At 47.5% G+C, this 18,948-nt stretch overlaps 1 protein-coding gene across 4 annotated transcripts in view; it reads right to left on the bottom strand.

The window, feature by feature from the left end:
- The window catches only part of LOC102462448 (ABC-type organic anion transporter ABCA8-like), an 85,589-nt gene extending 67,860 nt beyond the window's left edge, over positions 1–17,729 (bottom strand). The window contains exons 1-6 of one of the 4 annotated variants that reach the window (XM_075903993.1): positions 17,442–17,715; positions 14,902–14,975; positions 13,404–13,510; positions 10,216–10,420; positions 7,587–7,754; positions 5,255–5,364 (exon numbers count right to left, since the gene is read on the bottom strand). In XM_075903993.1, the coding sequence (XP_075760108.1) occupies positions 5,255–5,364; positions 7,587–7,754; positions 10,216–10,420; positions 13,404–13,508 (588 nt within the window). In that variant the 5' untranslated portion in view covers positions 13,509–13,510; positions 14,902–14,975; positions 17,442–17,715. Of the gene's footprint in view, positions 1–5,254; positions 5,365–7,586; positions 7,755–10,215; positions 10,421–13,403; positions 13,511–14,901; positions 15,042–17,441 lie in introns of all 4 variants that reach the window. The other 3 variants (XM_075903994.1, XM_075903996.1, XM_075903995.1) reach the window with 3 other exon arrangements.
- Between the last annotated feature and the right edge of the window lie 1,219 nt (positions 17,730–18,948).

The following is an 18,948-nucleotide window of genomic DNA, read 5'->3' on the forward strand; positions in this document are numbered from 1 at the left end:
GAGGTTTTTGTTGGGTTTTTTTGCTTTTCACTTGTGTGCGGCCCCTGACTTATTTTTCTGTGGGTCAGAAGCCCCTAACCCAAAAAAAAGTTTGTTTCATTTCGACACAGGAGGAGCAACGCGTTATAATGGGAGGGCTGGTGGTAACATTGGGATATTTTTCTTGGCAAGTCTGCCTTTGGAGTATGATTTCCAGTGGTAAATGGCTTTAATGTTGAGATGGTGTGGCTGGGTGGACAGACAGAACATTAGAGGGCGATTCAGCCTCGTGGGGAGCTTGGGGAAGTCATTTAACCTCTCAGTTTCCCCATCTGTAAAATGGGCCTACTCAGTGCTTTTTTGTGTGTGTGTGTGTGTGTGACAGTACTGGCATCTCTGTAATGAAAATGGCCATCTTAAAGGAGACGTAGCTCTTAAAAGGGCAATGCTGGGCCCACCACTGTGGGGTTTTTTTTTTTCCTCAACTTTTTCCTTGGAGCACTGGCACTTTTAAAAAAAATACAAAAAAAACACTGGGCCTACTGGTAGTGAGCTTCTCTGTAAACCACTTTAAGATCTACTGATGAAAAGTGCCATGCAAGAGGTAAGTATTATTATGAACATGGTGCTACACACCAAGATAGTCCAATTATGGGGAAGTTATACTAGATTTCAAAAAGATGCCAGGGCTTCATGCAAATGCAAGTGTGCCTACATGCAGTGGCTTGCTCTGTGGTGGGCTTTTGGGAAGCTGAGGCAGATTGATGGCCTCACATGCTGTATACTGGCAAGGGAACACAGAGTTAGGAGCAGGTGACAACTTTCCAGAGTCAGTCAATGTTGACTATGCAGCATGGGAGACATGACAACTTCTCCAGCCAGACTGTAACTGCGGAGGGGCAGTGAGGCCTGCATGGGTTTGGAAAACAGGCAGTCCTGAATTTTAATTCTGATCACGAGATCTCTCAACAGGAAGGGAGTAACGAGCCTCACTGGGGTGCTATACGAATTGAATATCTGCACACTGGTTTTAAAATGTTAAGTGCTAGATAAATACAATGAATATTTAACAAACGTAGCTGGGGTGCAAATGCATTCACGTTGCAGCAAATCATCATAGTGCACTCAGACATGATCTATTTATTGTAGATACTTATAGGGCCTTCATCACAGTGTTCAGGCATCTCTAACGCCTTGTTTATTTTTATGCAGAGATAGATGCTCCAACGATCGATCTTCCAGGGTTTGATTTAGCGGGTCTAATAAGGACCTGCTAAATCAAATGCTGATGAGGCCCCCATTGAGCCTGGTAATCCACGGCATCACAAGGAGTGTAGGAATTTGGCAGGAAAATTTCTCCCAACCTCCCATAGGAGGGCTACCCAGGAAATTCAGTTTAAGGTACATTGACTCCAGCTATGCAATTCTCGTGGCTGGTGTTGCATATCTTAAGTTGGATTTCTGGCGCAGTGTAGACCTGGCCTAAGTCTCTTAACACATTCATCCTGGATAAATGTAAAGTAATGCACACTGAAAAAAATAACCCCAACTATACATACAAATGATGGGGGCCAATTCAGCTACAACTAATCAGGAAAGATATCTTGGAGTCATCGTGGATAGTTCTCTGAAGACGTCCATGCAGTGTGTAGCAGCAGTCAAAAAAGCAAACAGGACGATAGGAATCATTAAAAAAGGGATAGAGAATATGACGGAGAATATCTTATTGCCCTTATATAAATCCATGGTACACCCACATCTTGAATACTGTGTACAGATGTGGTCTCCTGATCTCAAAAAAGATACACTGGCATTAGAAAAGGTTCAGAGAAGGGCGACAAAAATGATTAGGGGTTTGGAACGGGTACCATCTGAGGAGAGATTAAAGAGACTGGGACTTTTCAGCTTGGAAAAGAGGAGACTAAGGGGGGATAGGATAGAGGTCTATAAAATCATGAGTGGTGTGGAGAAAGTGAATAAGGAAAAGTTATTTATTTTTTCCATAATATAAGAACTAAGGGCCACCAAATGAAACTAATGAGCAGCAGGTTTAAAACAAATAAAAGGAAGTTCTTCTTCACATAGCCAATCTGTGGAACTCCTTGCCTGAGGAGGTTGTGAAGACTAGAACTATAACAGGGTTTAAAAGAGAACTAGATAAATTCACGGAGGTTAAGTCCATTAATGACTTGTAGCCAGGATGGGTAAGGAATGGTGTTCTTAGTTTCTGTTTGTCAGAGGGTGGAGATGGATGGCAGGAGAGAGATTGTTTGATCATTACCCATTCGGTTCACGCCCTCTGGGGCACCTGGCATTGGTCACTGTTGGCAGACAGGGGACTGGGCTAGATGGACCTTTGGTCTGACCCAGCGTGGCCGTTCTTATGTTCTGTGAGGTTAGGGATGTGCTATTCACTCCATTTTACACATGGAAAACTTAGTCACCTAAAGGCTAACTGACTTGCCCAAGATTACACAGGAAACTTGTGGCAGACATGGGGATCCCACCTGGACTCCAGCACTCCAAACTAATACCTTACACACTGGGCCCCTTTTCCTTTTGCAGCATTTATGCACTTGAACCAAATCAGGGGGGGGGGGGGGTCTATGGGCACCCTGTCTGGTGTGCTCAGTATTTCTGAAACAGAGAAAGGGACCTCAGGGGGTCACCCAGTCCACCCTCCTAAGTTGAGGCTGGATTCAATATATTTAGATCGCCCCGACAAGTGTTAGGCTGTGTCTAGACTACATGGCTCCATCGACAGAGCCATGGAGATGAGGGGTGTAGGCAAAGGGAAATGAAGCGGCGATTTAAATAATCGTGGCTTCATTTAAATTTACATGGCTCAGCGCGCTAGTCTGGATGCTCCCCTGCCGACATCAAAGCCTTTTGTCGGCAGCCCTGTTATTCCTCGTGGGATGAGGTTTACTGGGGCTGCCGACAAAGGGCTTTGATGTCGGCAGGGGAGCGTCCAGACTAGTGCGCTGAGCCGACAAACAGCTGATCAGCTGTTTGTCAGCTCAGCGCGGCAGCCATGTAAATTTAAATGAAGCGGCGATTATTTAAATCGCTGCTTCATTTCCCTTTGCCCAATAAACTAATCTACATGGCTCCGTCGACGGAGCCATGTAGTGTAGACGTACCCTTAATCTACCCTGTTTCTAAAAAACACCAGTGATGGAGCGTTCATCTCCACTCTCAGGAACCTTTTCCAGTGCGTGGTGATCCTTGTAGTGAGAAAGGTTTTCCTGTTATCTAACTTAAAACTTAATTTGCTGCATTTTTTTCATCCGGTTATTTACACCCCCTAAGAGTAATTTCCTCTAGGCCCATATTTCACGAGGGTTGTTTTAGGTAAATGTCAATTGACACTGTGTCAAAAATCTTGTTAAAATCAAGATATATCATCTAGTGCTTCCCGCTTCCCCACCCCCATCCATGAAGTCTATAATACTGTCAAAGAATGGAAACAGGGTGGGTGCGATGTGATTTGTTCCTGACAATCGATGTGGGCTATTACTTCTTTCCCTAGTGTCCTTTAGGAGCTTACAAACTGTCTGTTTCATTATTTGTTCCAGGCATCCAAATGAGACTGACTGGTCTTATAATTGCCTGGTTCCACCCTGTTCCACTTTTTAAAGACAGCTATAATATTTGCCCTTCTCAATCCACCTGGGCAGCCGCCTAGCAGAGATTCAAACGCTGCCCAGCTGAATAGTACAACACCCACAGCTGGCAGCATGTGTTTCTATGGGTGGTGCACCACAAAATTTGGTGGTGGTGTGCATCACAACATTTATTATTTGCATAGATGGAAAAATAAGAGGAACCACTGCTCTGGACCCATATCTGCCCTCCTCAAATTCTCAATGATAATTGCTAGTGGTTCTGAGATTGCTTCAGGTAGTTGAGGGATGAACATAAAAATGGCCATACTGGGTCAGACCAAAGATCCATTTACACCAGTATCCTGTCTGCTAACAGTGGCCAATACCATATGCCCCAGAGGGAGGGAACACAACAGGTAATCATCACATGATCCCTCTCCTGTCATCCATTTCCAGACAAACAGAGGCTAGGGACACCATTCCTACCCATCCTAGCTAATGGCCACTGATGGACCTAACCTCCATGAATCTATCTAGCTCTTTTTTGAACCCTGTTCAAGTCCTGGTCTTCACAACATCATCTGGCAAGGAGTTCCACAGGTTGACTGTGCACTGAGTGAAGAAAAACGTCCTTTTGGTTTTTTTTTAAACCTGCTGCCTATTAATTTCATCTGGTAACTCCTAGTTCTTATAGGCTTTGTCGACACTGCAAGTTTTCGCGGCAGAAAATATGCTAATGAGGGACTCATTAGCATGAGTAGCTATGTCATTAGCATATTTTCTGCCGTTTCTTTTTGAGCAAGGCGGTTTTGCATGAAACGAAGCAGTGTAGCCGCTTCTGTTTTGTGCAAACCTCCCTTTTTCCACAAGATCCTTAAGTCTCTCCAGGACAGGCGTAAGGATCTCGTCAAAACAGGAGGTTTGCACAAAACAGAAGTGGCTACACTGTTTCCTTTTGCACAAAAACCCCTTGTGCAAAAAGAAACGGCAGAAAATATGCTAATGACATCGCAACTCATGCTAATGAGCCCCTCATTAGCATATTCTCTGCCACAAAAACTCGCAGTGTAGACATAGCCATATTGTGGAAATAAATAGATAATTTTCCTTATTCACTTTTCCCACATCGGTCATGATTTTATAGACCTCCGTCATAGTCCTCCTTTGTCCTCTTTTCTAAGCTGAAAAGTCCAAGCCTTTTTTATCTCTCTTCGTATGGGACCCGTTCCAAACCCCTAATCTTTTTTGTTGCCTTCCTCTGAACCTTTTCCAATGCCAATACAATACAACAGTGGTGGATCGCTATTATTAGCCCTTGGTGTGCCACTATATTTATCTGTGCCTTCGTAGGTACAGGTGCAATTGCAGCTCCTATTGGCTGGAAACGGCAACCTATAGCCAATGGGAGCTGTGGTCCCTATAACTGCGGAGGTGCAAGGCTCACCAGGGGCTAACCCTGGTGGACCAGTTCTGGCCTGCGGCCGGTATTTGCCCACCCCTCAGCTATTCCTTAGAATGAATTTCATCCCGTTCTACAGACATGACTACATCTCACGTCTCTAAGAGCTCAATCTACACATCAAGAATTTCACCACTGATTTGCTTTGCTGAGGGGGCTGATAATCTCACTCGCAGGAACGGCCTTTCAAGCTCCCCGCACTACTTACTTGAATGATGGCCGCGTCGATGTTTGCTTGCAGGGCAACAAATCCTGAATCCAACGCAGTCATAACGGCACAAGTGACGTAATCCTCCTCCATGGCATCAGAGCAGCTTTCTTTAGGAAAGGTTAAAAAAGAAAGCAGAATAGCATGGTGAGGGGTGGTCGTGGGAATATGTGACACAGAGGCTTAGCTGTGGGATGTGGATTCCTTCACCTGCTGTCCCTCCCCCCCCCCCCCCCCCCAGGTAAACTGTACTCTGTGGCTGAAATCCTGACCCTACTGAAGCGAATGCCAAAAACCCCCGATTGACTTCAGTGGACTTCACCACTTGACTGAGTGTCATTCCCATCTCATGGATTTTTCAGGGCACATTATGCCTTGGTTGGGAAGAGTGCTAGTGCAACAGCTGGTGTGAACACACTCTACCAAAGCACCCTTCCAACAAGCAGGGAAACACTGTAACAACAGAGTGAAGCTAGGAGGACAGGGTACTAAGAGACACTACCAAAGCACCCTCACAATGGGCAGAAAAACACTGTAACAACAGGAAAAGACAGGGTGAAGCTAGGAGCTATCCATTCAGGTATGACCAGGTTGTAAAGATAGCACCGTACTCTTTCAATACCCAACACTGGCAGGTCCCAGACCACGTCTACACTATGGGCATGGCAGCCCAAAAACCCCCACACTGCTGAGAACTGTAGTTATGCTGACCTAACCCTTGATACAGAAACCGCTCGGTCAGTGGAAGAATGCTTCTGGCAACCGAACTTCCTTGGGTTGGGGAGGTGGAGTACATATAGTGAAAAAGCTTTTCCCTTGTTGTGGACTGATGGGATATGATAGAGGTCTCTAAAAACCATGAGTGGTATGGAGAAAGCGAATAAAGAAGAGTAATTTACTCCTTCCCATACCACAAGAACTAGGGGTCATCAAATGAAATTAATAGTTAGCAACAGAAGGAAGTATTTCTTCACACAATGCACAGTCAACCTGTGGAACTCCTTGCCAGAGGATGTTGTAAAGTTCAGAACTTTAACAGGGTTCAAAAAAGAGCTAGATAAGTTCATGGAGGAGAGATCCATCAATGGCTATTAGCCAAGACAGGCCGGAATGGTATCCCTAACCCAGGGGCAGATAAAAGGTTCTCTGCGGGCCGGATCTGGCCCATCAAGCAGGTTGATCTGGCATGCAAAAGTCATGCCGCTCACCTTCCTCCAAGCCAATCAGGAGTAAAAGGAGCAGAGATTGTGCAACCAGCTGCCCTTGCCAGAGGGCTTACAGAACACTGGGCTTGTGAGGCAGTTCCTATGTAGAACTGGTCAAAAAATTTCCAAGTGATTTTTTTTTCAGGCAGAAAATATCTATTTGTTCAACTTAAAACATTGCAGGGAAAACGTGTCCTTTTTGAGAAAATATCATTGAGGGGGTGGAAAAGTGCTTCAATAAGGTGGAAAGAACATTTTGAGGTTTCATATTGAAGTGACTTTCTCTCTAAATATTTTTGTCACTTTATTTCTATTTGATATTATACCAGTCACGATATTCAGGATTGCTAAACCCAGACGCAAACCTGGTCAGAACATAAATTATCAATGAGCAAGCCAACGACCAGGCAAAAGGGGACTTATCAAGTCTTAACACCAATTATTTTCTATTCTAAATTAAAAATAAAAATTCATTGCAAAAAGAAATAACTGAAAAGAATTCTTGAAAGTTTAAATGGAAACAAAACATTTCAAATGAGCCAAGACAATTCCTCCCCCAAATTCTGTTTTGTGAGAAATGTTGGAATTTCAGCATTTATGTATTTATTTTCTTTCAATATCAGAATTTCTCACGGGACCAAATTCAGAGTCCCAGACAGCTCTGTTCCTGCTAGATGGGGGTGGGAGGTGAGGTCAGGTGGGATGGGGACCAAAGAGGCCTGCTGCACCAGGTCACAGTGATTCTGGGCACCACTAAGGGGCCCCACCCCTTCCACTCTCGGCCTCACCCCTTTTGTTGGTGTGGAGCGACTCCCCCACCATTTTGCCCCGGGACCTGCAGTGGCTGTTGACTCCACCGATTCCTGTGTATTCTGAGTGGCTGTTGGAACTTTGACCAAGTTGTCTACTTCTGTAAATGCTGGTGGTCAAAGTCACCCAACCATTTGTTCCTAATAGATAGATTACTCATACACTTGAATCAGTATCAGAAAATAGTTGGTTGGTTGAACACTAATTTTATACCTAGACACATTTTAATTTCACTTATACCTATATACTTTGTGATTAGATTGAAAGATTAAAAATATTGACATCCACAGCTATTTCTGTGAAATGGGAAAAATCACCTGAATGATGGTTCATGTTGTCCGTTTGTAAATGGAATGTAGAATCATCCGGGGAGGATAACTCATAAGAGAAATCATCCTTAAAGTTAACTTCTATAAGATTAAAAAATGTCGTATCATTTATTTCCAGCTCTGATGATTCTTCAGTCTTTTCAAAAATACGTATACCTGTTATTTTTAAGAAAAATAAATGCATGTGTGTATAACTCCCATCTACCAAAGCATCACATGACTTTATCACTTTTAGGGTGAGCAACATAAACCAATAAAACTGGAGAAGCACAGATACACTTTTTTCTAATGTCAAGTGCATGTCAAAAGTATGCGTTTGGAACTTTGAGACAGCATTTCATCCAAGAGAGAAGTGAAAAATATAGAGCAACTGATTAAAAACAGAAGAAGAGAAAGCCAGGGTGGGGGGGCAACATATTACGAAAAATGAATATAGACAGCCTTACACCAGTGCAGTAAGAAAGAGCAACCCTAAGGCTGCTCTCTAAAAACACACAACAAAACACCAGGTCAATAGCAACGCAGACTGGCCATCAGAACTGGAGCACCATAACTGGTACTCCCACATACTCTCTTCTGCACTGAGTGAAGCATGGCCACAAGCGAGAATCTGGCCCCTGCTATTCATTAGCACCACCCAGGTGGACTGTCCGTGGCATCTTCCAGCATTAGAGATTCATATCTAACGAATGCAGGTCAAACCTCTCTAGTCCAGAACTTTCACGTCTGGAAACATCCATCGTCCAGAATGATGTTAGTTAGCTGGATGTCCACTTTTCATGGGTGTGGCCAAGTTTCCTACAGTCCCACATAGTTTGTTTACAGCCACCAGTCCTGGCTTTCAGGGTTCTGTGCTGTTATTTAGTTCTAATGTACTCCTAACTGTCCTCTAACAGACCAGTAAGCAGGGGAAGTGTTGGTAATGCTGCTAGACAATATGGACTTCCCATGGTCCAGAAAATTCTCAGGTTTGGAACTGGACAGGTCCTGAGGGTGATGGACTAGAAAGGTTCATTCTGTATTCAAGTGCAAGCAAAAATACAAATTTAAAAAAGTCTCACGACACATAGGAGATGTGTGACGGTTCACCCCTCCCCCATGCTTCATGAAATTGACTTATGGATATAAATATACATAACTCAAAGGTGCTTTGAGCAAATTACTTCATGTAACCTATCAATCTTCATGCCTTAATCCACTAGATCTGTTTATCTTATTTCGGCGTATGTAGCATTCTTGTGTGTAACACTAGATATGTAGAGTAGGGAATATTTTATGTGTTTTAAATATGTTAATGAAGGCAGCCGCAGTGTCTATGCCTGTGTTTCCCAACTGGGATTCCGCGGAACTCTGGGGTTCCACAGACCATCATCAGGGGTTCTGCTAGAAATCGTGGACTAAATAAATAAAATTTGTTTTTCTTATAATATAAGCTGACACACACACACACACACACACACACACACACACACACACACACATATATAAATAAAACAGCTCTTTACAAATAAATTTTCTTGACAATAATTTAGCAGTAATTGAGTTGCGCTCCCCGTTGTCAACTTTCTTTTTCTGGCCAAGCAAATGTTTTCATAGGCAAGGGTTCCTCGGAATATGAAAAATTATTTTTGGGCTTCCTCCATGGGGAAAAAGGTTGGGAATCACTGCTCTAGGCAATCCTATGCAAATAGCCTTTTGTCCTCAAGACTTAGTACAGCCGGTCCCCGAGTTACGAACGGTCGATTTACAACCATTCACATTTATGACCAAACCTCCCATTAAGCGGTTGTAAAGGCGGTTTCTGAGTTACGAACGCGACCTACGCTTACGAACAGCGCAGTTGCAATGTAACTCAATGGGGTCCGACTTACGAACATTTTGAGTTACGGCCAAGTGTTTGGTCCGTAACCCATTCGTAACTTGGGGACCGGCTGTACTGGTTGGTAGGGACAGGCCCGGTGACTCCCCATGCAATAAGGGAATCTTTAAAAACAATAGGAAAGTAGGAGTGTTTTGGTCTTTGGCTGGCACATCCAAGGGAGGGAAACCAAGACCCTAGGGGGAGGGACAGCCCTAGTTTTGAAGGCTTTGCTGGAAAGGAAACAGTTTTGGGGGGAGTTTGTAATGAGTTTGTACGCTGAGGTTTCAGTGAGTTAGCTAAGTGCATTCTGTTATTTTGAATTTGTAACCTATTATGCTCAGCCTGTTTTCACTTATTGCCACTTAAATCCTACTGCTTGTACTTAATAAAAATCACTTTTATTTTCTATCCGATCCAATGTAAATAATTATTAGCTGGGGAGCAATTGGTGTGTACATTCCTCCTTTCATTGTCAAAGGGGGCTTACCTAAATAATTCATTTTCCTTGGACCTGAAGTATTTTAGTGTCTGCACTGCTTGTAAGAGGAGCATTCATCTCAGCTTTGTGCCTTGGCTGGGAGAGACCAGGAAGCTGGCTCAGCAGGCCCAGGTGGTGAGTAGCCCCAGAGAACAAGAAGGGGAGTGGCAGTGGCTTTGTCAGACTTCCAGGGGGCACCCCAAAGGGTCTCCTGTAACCTCACCCCGTCACAAGATGTAAAATGCACAACAGCATAATAAAGTGAAGCAAGAACGCACCCTTCATAAAAGAATCCGAAGCCACATGCTGCATTATTTGTCTGGTCGTGTGTGTCACTGGAGTATACTGAAGTCCATAGCTGGAAGCATGAATCTTATCGACACGCCCAAAGTCGTGGGAAGGTACTGAAAACTGTGGCATGTACCAACCACTCGTTATATTCAGATACAATAAGAGGGGTATCACTAACGAGAGGACCAATTCCTAGGGAGCAAACAAACAAAAACGATTGAAGCAAATTATGCACAATTATGCACCCGTGCAAATCAACTGACCAGCCTGTAGGAGGGGCTTATTCCATGACAGAGTTTTGCCATGCACTTTGGGAGAGCAGGTGTGGGGGCGTCACCAGGCCCTGCACCCCCATCCACAGCCAGATGCAACTGTCAGCCAGCAGGTAGAACAGGTCTATTAGTCGACAGGGACACAGCATAGAACTAACTTACCAGCGCAGTAACCAGAAGCAGCCAGTACAATCCATATTGGGGAGAGGGCCCCCCAAGCTAGGACCCTCGCTCCCCTCCTGTGCCCCAAACCCACCCAGTTCCAGGCCCCCTCTCCGGCCTTTGTCCTGCTTCCTTGGCAAAAGGTATCACCTGGTCACACACCCCCTCCTGGGCTCCAGTTATAAAGGGCATCAGCCACTGTGTAAAGGTGGGAGGTTGTCACATCTGAAATTCCCACCCCCATCTAGGTACTGGTGCAGTGCCCCGAGAAACTGAGGCACGGGGTGACTAGAGGAGAGTAGAAATCACATGCAGCATAACAAAGGTGAATAAAATCCCCTCAGCGTCACAGCAGGCCCTGACTCTGTCCTTCCCTACATGCCCATTCTCTAGGCAAACGCCACACTGTGGCCATGTGATGGAGCCTGCCGCCACGGCTCAGGGGCCTCCCTCCTGTCGAAAAGTCACAGCATCTAGAATGGCCATTTCTGACTCTTCTCAGGTACTTTGGGAACCGTTGATGAGTGACCAGGCCGTCCCAGCGGATTCCCTCACAGTCACCACCCCCATTAGCCACCCCCATTCCCATAAGGCCAAAGATATTATAGAGTGAGGGGCAAGCTAGGCTAGTGAGCGGGCTGCAGGAGTGGCCGTCCTCCATCTTGGTGGGTGGCAAAATTGTCCTCACCCAGACGGCCTCCTGGGCATTTGTGCACCTAAAATTTGGGGGAGGGGAATTCACCCTTAGCAGCACCGTGATTGGCTGCAGAGGGAGCGCATGGCTCTCACAATGTTGTATGCATTCAGCATGCACCTGGCTTAGAATCATAGAATCCCAGGGCTGGAAGAGACTTCAGGAGTCAGCGAGTCCAGTCCCCTGCCCAGAGCAGGACCAACCCCAATGAAATCATCCCAGCCAGGGCTTTGTCAAGCCGGGACTTAAACACCTCTAGGGATGGAGATTCCACCCCTCCCTAGGGAACCCATCCCAGTGCTTCACCACCCTCCTAGGGAAACAGTTTTTCCTAATATCCAACCTAGACCTCCCCCATGCTTCCTATGCCCTTGCTCCGTATGCATGTCACTTTAATAATATCCGGAGGGGGAACGCCCCACGTGGACTGAAACCTGCAGAATCTGGCAACCCAGTGGATGGGGAACAGTAAACAACGTGTCTCACGGGCCACACGCAGAACCCTCTTGGGCCCCAGGAGCCCCACTGACCACACAATGCCACTGATTTTTCTATCCTTAGAGTCGAAATGACCTCCCGAGCCGAGCCTCCACCAGGAGATGATGGGAGGTCAAATGACTTGGTCAAATGCGTCCTCTCGGCTTGAGGGCGCCTTTCTGGTTCTTTCAGTCTCCTACAAGTGTCACGTTCACCGACTTTTTTTTTTAAAGCCGATGAGAGCCTGGTAACGGGACAATCACAACAGCCAATGAAAGACAAAGAGCCCTGAGAGTGGTCACTAGCAACTGAAGAGCGAGAGCTGCCCTTTGTCTTCATGGCATTGGGTCATCTTGTAGGCCACGTGTGAACCGCACACCTTCTGGGGAGAGTGTACCGTCCAGCGGCACCGAGATCACGTACAGAGAGAATACAGGTTGTACTTCCCTTAACAGAGACTCTCTGGTCTGGCAACATCCAAGGTCCAGCAAGACCACAGATGCTCCTGGACCATAGGTGTAGGGAGGTCTGGCTGTAGGGCAGGGGTGGAGGTGGGGGACTCAGCTGGGAGCTCTGTGTCCGGGGGGGATGTGGCACAGTGGCGAGTTCTGGCCCCAGCAGCTGGGCAGTAATAGGGGGCTGGGGAGTTCCAGCCTCGGTGACAGCCAGGTACCTCTGGCCCCAGCAGCAGTGGGGCCAGTGGCGGCTAGAGATCTCTGGCCTGAGGAGCCACAGCTGGCCAGGCAGCAGTGAAGTTGGGCTGGAGCTCTAGCCAGGGGGCAGAGTTCAGGAGGGGCCATAAGGGAAGGGACCTCCTCTGATCTGGAAAATCCCTTCATTCAGGAACAGTCTCATGCAGTAGAGGCTCATGCAGTAGAGGCTCTGGTACTAAGTCCCAGAGGTCGCAGGTTCGATCCCACCTGTCGGCGTTCCACATGCAGAATCTCAGACCTAGGTCACTAAAGGCATTTAGGCACCTGAGTCCCACAGAACAGCGCAAGCCAGATATATCAATACCTTTGGTCATCTTGGCCTCTGTGTGGGAATGGGAACATAAAATTTCTAAGACCTTCCCAGCATGCAGCTGTACCTTGGCCATTGTGTCATGCATAAGGATGTTCTACCCTTATGGCTTGCTGCGGAAGAGTGGGCAGGACTTAATTTTGCCTCTGACCTGCCCTCTCTAGGACAGGAGTGGGCTGATCTGCTAGTGTTAGCTCCTGATGGGCCCCCAGCACTATATTTACCTGCAAAGCCATAGGTACTGGCAATTGCAGCTCCTGCTGGCCGTGGATCACCGTTCCCACCAACGGGAGCTGCTGGAAGTGGTGTCCCATTCCGTGCTACTGCCCTCTGCTCCCTTTGGCCGGAATAATGATCCATGGCCAATGGGAGCTGAGATCGCGGGTACCTGCCGTCATGCAGGTAAATACAGCGGTGGCTTGCCAGTGACTGCTGCCATGTTATTGCCCATCCCTGCTCTAGGAGGTGCGGTCTGGCTCTGTGACAGCTGCCTGATGTACCAATTCCCCAGTGGAGCTTTAGGGAAACCCCAGCTCTTCCGACTTGCCTGTAAACTCTGCTTTTTCTTCCTCCATTTCACCAGTATGTGCTTCAACAGCAGGGCTCCCGTTTGTTGACACACGCGGCTCTCTCGCTGATGTTCAGGGAGCATTCCTGGAATGGAGTGAGAGAGAGAGAAAAGGTTTTTTCGATTGCTACAGCACTATGGATCCCTTTGTGTGGCATGAGGGAGGGTACAAGTGGTCTGGGATAGGTCTCTTGGAGCAGCTGGGTTCATTTCATGGCTCTGTCATCTGTCTGTCTCTCAAAGCGAAACTCATAACCCCTTTCTCACAGGGACATAAATAGCTCCTCTTATGTCCATCCGCAAGGCCAAATGCTTATAGGAAACTGGACTATGTAGTAGACTGTCTTTTTTTTTTTTTAATGGCTGTACAGGAAAGTCAGTATATTAATCCACTATTTGCTGTCAAGGATTTGAGACATATTGTTGGGAGTGTGCCCATAATTTATATTTAGTACAGAGTAAAATTTACAATAAAAGAATCAAGGGAAAACACCCTTCATCTCTTTTACACGACATGAATGCTTTAGAACAATGTTTCTCAACCTTTTTTTTAAATAAAGTACCCCTTTAAAAAAATCTATAAGTACCACCAGTACCTACAGTTTTCAGACACACAGGTTTTTTTCTACCGTTGCAACACATTTGTTTAAACAACTTAATCATAAAAAGTACAAAAATAATAAAGTGCTGTAAAACTTAACACAAAAATTCAGTTTTCAGTTGTTTCCAAATTTCAGTAATGTCGATGTACCCTCCAGACTTCTCTCAAGAACCTCTAAGTGTATTTGTACCACTGGTTGAGAAACACTGCTATTGAATCCCCACCATCTTCCTCTAAGGCAGAGGTGGAAAACCTTTTTTGGGTCGGGGGTCACTGACCCACAGAAAAAAATCAGTCAGGGGGCTGCATACAAGCGAGAAGCCCCGGACTGAGAAGCAAAAAGACACTCCCCACATTCCTCTCACACACTAGAGTTTAGGGGTGCCCAGGCTAACAGATTCTGTGTGGTCCAGCCCTGCGGGTGAGTTGCAGGGGAGCGGGAACACCAGCACATGCTCCCCAGCCTTGGGGGTCGGACCCGGGCAAGTTGGACGCCACATCTTCTCCCCCTCTCCCCAGCTACTTTAAGACAAACACCCAGACCAGATGGAAGATGTACACATTGAGATGAAAGTCTACTATGATGGGTGGCTGTAAACATTTGCACAATATAAAGTGATTAGGATCCAGGACATAAAAATGAATAATTGTAATACACACAATACACATAAAACAGAGAGAGAGAGAGAGACCAAATGTCAAGATCAGAGGAAAAAAACGAACGCTGTGAAATGTACCATCTTCCTTTTTTTAACCTTATAACAGCAGCTGAAGTGGACCTAGCTAAGGGGAGTGTTGTGAACTTGTAGGCTAGCTACAACTTATAAACAGCTTTAGTTTGCTTTTAATATGAATTTCTCGCGTGTGTACACGCACCTTACTCCAATCTCGCTTCAGTTAGGTCAGGTGTGGTCTTGGAATGTGGCTCTGAGGAATTTCAGTAGACTGTCCTGGAAAGAGGAAACCATCCTCAGAAAACAGGGCCTCTCCTCTCGGGTTCTCGGTGAAAAAGCAACCTGGCCAAGGAAACGTCTCCCTGAGAGGGTCTGGTTTTTGGGGGGCAGGAGGTTTGTACCGATCAGCTACAGATGAGCAGGGGATGTGGCTGACTGCAATTCTAGGCCCCAGGTCAGAACAGCCGGTGGGCCCGCAGGCAGGCACAATCCGTGACCATGTAGACAGAGTCTGCATGACATTTGGGCGGTGCTGCACACGCCCTGGCTTGTGTCCTAGCACAGCCAGGACTTCCACATGGCCTGACAACTATCTAACCGTGCAAACCCAAAGTCCCTCGCCCTGCCCCTGCCTCACCCCTTCTGAGGCCACGTCCTGCCTCTTCTTTGAGACATCCCCCCACCCGCGCTTGCACCATCCCCTCCCCCCCGTGGCATACTGGATACGCTCCCCCACCCTCACACGGTGGAGGCAGAGGTTTGGGGCTCGAGAGAGGACATGGGGTGTGGGCTCTGAGAGGGGATCTGGGGATAAGAGGGGGTGCAGGGTGCTGGCTCTGGGAGGGAGGTTGGGTGCAGGAATGGGGGGGCTCTTGGGCACAGGTTTTGGGGGAGAGTTTGGACGCTGGCTCTGGGCTGGGGCAGGGCCTGGGAATTGGGGGGCAGGAAGGGGCGAGGGGTGCAGTACTTACCTTGGAGGGGGACCGGCACACTCCTCAGGCAGCGGTTCTTAAGTAGGGAGGCTAGAGCAGTCTCCATATGCCACTGCTATAGGCACCGCCCCTCATGACTCCAATTGGCTGCAGTTCCCAGCCAATGGTAGCTGTGGAGTCAGTGCTCAGGGCGGGGCCAGCGTGCAAAGTTTCCCCATTCCCTCCCAGGGATGGTACGTGCACTTCTAGAAGCAGTGCAGAGTGAGTGCGGGCAGGAAGCATGCTTTAGACCCACTGCGATGCTGGTAGCAGCAGCCAACCCCCCCACCCCCAGGACCTTTTAAATCACCTGGGCCCATGGACAATTGCCCCCATTAACAGGCTAGCTTCTCTCTATTTATTACGAGGAGCACACGAAGAACTTTTCACCTCCTCTGATGTCAGCTGACCCCAGGAGGCACTCAGCACTAGAACCGGCAGGAAATTTTGCAGTACCACCCCCTCTAAAAAAATCTTCTAGTTTGCAATGCAACATCCACATCCGCAAAAGACCGAACATTTCCCTTTGGAAATGCCACTGCAATGCCTTGTGGGAGTCAGTCTCCTCTGTGGGCCAGGCTCCGTCATGCTTCATGTCCCCCGGGCCTCCTTGTGATGAGCCAGGATGGTGCTCTGTGGGAGTTCCTGGCCCTAGTGCACCATGGGAGATGTTAGCCCTGCTGGCGAACACACTCGGGAGAGGAAACCGGGGACACGAGGTACCTAAACGTCAACTCCCACAAGGCACCGCAGTGGCATAGCCAACATTTATCATTTAGGTATTTGAGTGACTGGGTTTTTACACACGAAGCTGACCTTTTCTGCAGATGGCCATCTGTGAAGTTTTTATGAGAACATTATTTAGTTGGAAGTCTAATTTCCCATCAAATTCTCGTTTCGCCTCAGCCTCCCTCGGCACATTGCAGAACATGCAACTAATGGGGGAAACTGTGCCTGGAGAATGACTCCTGAGAGCAGCAGAATCTGCCAATGGCAGGCTTCCAGCAGAATTTCCAGCTAGACTTGGGTTCACAGTGCTCGTCCCACTGAATTTTCAGAATTTTAATTTGTTTTTCCTGGTTTTGCCTCAGGAAGAAACAGAGACTTTCCAAAGATTTTCATGGAAAAAGAGGGACCACCTAGCCCACTGTAACCAATAGGTAGGACCCTCCCCAATAAGGCAGAGATGCAGGTTCAGCTACTTACTTTATTACTCCCTCTCACCCCAAGTGACTATCCTGGCCCTCAGGACAGTGGCCATTCCGAGTTGGGTCTCGCTTAAACTGTCCTGTTGAATTTATTCTACTTCATTTAAATATTCATCAGGGCTAGAGCTGCCCCCATCCCCTGTGAGTCCTTAACCACCTGGCTATTGGCTGGTCTGGTGAGCAGCCCTTTTCCCAACAAACGTTTTCGTCAAAACTGATCCATTCCCCTGAAAAGTTTCCAGTGGCAACAAATGGGCATTTTTTGAGGGAAAAAACAATGGGTCAAAAATTTCCCACCCACCCACCCACACACCAGTGCAAAACCATTTGTAAATCCCAAAGACTTTAGCCATGGTGGCCAACATGCTAGCCACCAGCCACATGTGCCAATGTCAGGTTGAGTGCGGCTAGTGGGCTCACAGAATTATTTGCACTTTCAGAATAATGTGGCTAGTTCGCTATAGCAGAACTGGTTTAACAGCCCAGCTTCAGAGAGTGAAAAGCATTAACAGAGGGGACAGGGCTCAGACAGTCCAGAAACACGGAGGCAGAAAAAAACTCACCTTCACAACAGCCGGCGTTGAGGAAGGAAACAGAGACACTGGGACAAGTCTGAGAAAACAGTGAACACGCTCCCTCCGTTTCTCTGCACTGTTGTTTTGAGACCAGAACAGTCCCTGAAAGGAAACAGCGTCCTATCCTCTGCCCTGCTGCCAAATGGTTCCGTGCATGTGAATGGTTCTCAAATTTCTCCTCCCCTTCCCTGGCTACCAGTTCTCCTAGCTAGCAGTGCTGCAGTGGAAGGCCCTGGGATGAGCGCTGAATACTGTAAACAAACGTAGCCAGGGAGAGCACGCTGAGGAAAGTTACAGCCAAAAGTGCCTTAGAAAATCGCCTCTGAACTCTGGAGCTGACAGGAAGGATGGCTAAAGGTCACAGCCCAGAAATCTGGTGCGACAAAGCAGCGAGTAAATAAGAGTTTGATCCTGCGAGATGCTAAGCGCTTCCTTGGGGGTACTTAGTGACCTCGGCTTCCACCAAATTCAGTGGTGCTTGAGGGAACTCAGAAGCTTGCAGGATTGGGCCCTATGCAAGTGGAAAACCTTGTTGGATGGGTGATAGGTGAATTCAACCCTCAATATTCCTATCGGCACAGGGGTGCTGAAGCCCCGCAACCAGGATGCAACCTGCTTCCTCTGTCAACTCTGTGCCCACCTGCTGCCCTATGCGCTGGGGATTCTGCTGCTGGGTCCGAGCCGGGGGTCCCAGCAGCCAGCCCCGTGCACCAGAGAGGGAGACTTTGTAGCCAGCCCTGTGCCAGGGTGTTGCTCCTGGCCTCAGCTCGGGTGGGAGAGGACAGGTGTGGGGGAGGCGGAGGATGTCAGCACCCCCCTCCCTTAAAAATGTTCCTGGACCACTGAATTCATCCCAGGGCCCGAGCAGAGCTCAGTAAAAAAAACAGAAGGGGGTGCATGTGAAGAAGTATCTTGGGGACACCTTTGGTCCTGTTCCAAACCAAAAGCTGTACCCATCCCTGGAGCAGTCTGGAAAACCGTCCTCGCTGGCACTGAGTTAGCAACTGCCTCAATAAATTGTTGTGGCATCTAGAAATATTCTGGGCTATAGGAAGGCCCAGCCATGCCCCCTACCTCCTCCAGTGTGCCCCAACAAGGGCGTCTCCCTTTTTCTGAGGCTACCGCTGCTCGCTCTGATCCTTATTCTACCTCCTGCGGTACTGCCTGCGGGGAGAGAGAACGGTTTCTGTGGTACTCAACCGATTCTCGGCGTTGGCGCCTCTCTCTCCTGAGGTAAGGTAGCCCCCACAGGGCACATCGGCTCATGGTGTCTGTGGCTGTACTAACATGAGCTTCTACTCAGAAAACGAATGCAACCATCTTGCCCCATATCTCCTCAGCATCACAGCTGTTCCCTCAGGGACAAGCAGAGCTGGTTCCATAGGATTTTTGCAGCTATTCTTCCATACCTTTAGCCAGAGCTTGTGGGCACTCTTCTAATCCACTGGGCAGCATTTGAATTTCTCCTGGGTGGTCACCTAAATGCTCAGCTTAC

Source organism: Pelodiscus sinensis, chromosome 20 (genome assembly GCF_049634645.1).
Source record: "Pelodiscus sinensis isolate JC-2024 chromosome 20, ASM4963464v1, whole genome shotgun sequence".
NCBI lineage: Eukaryota > Metazoa > Chordata > Testudines > Trionychidae > Pelodiscus > Pelodiscus sinensis.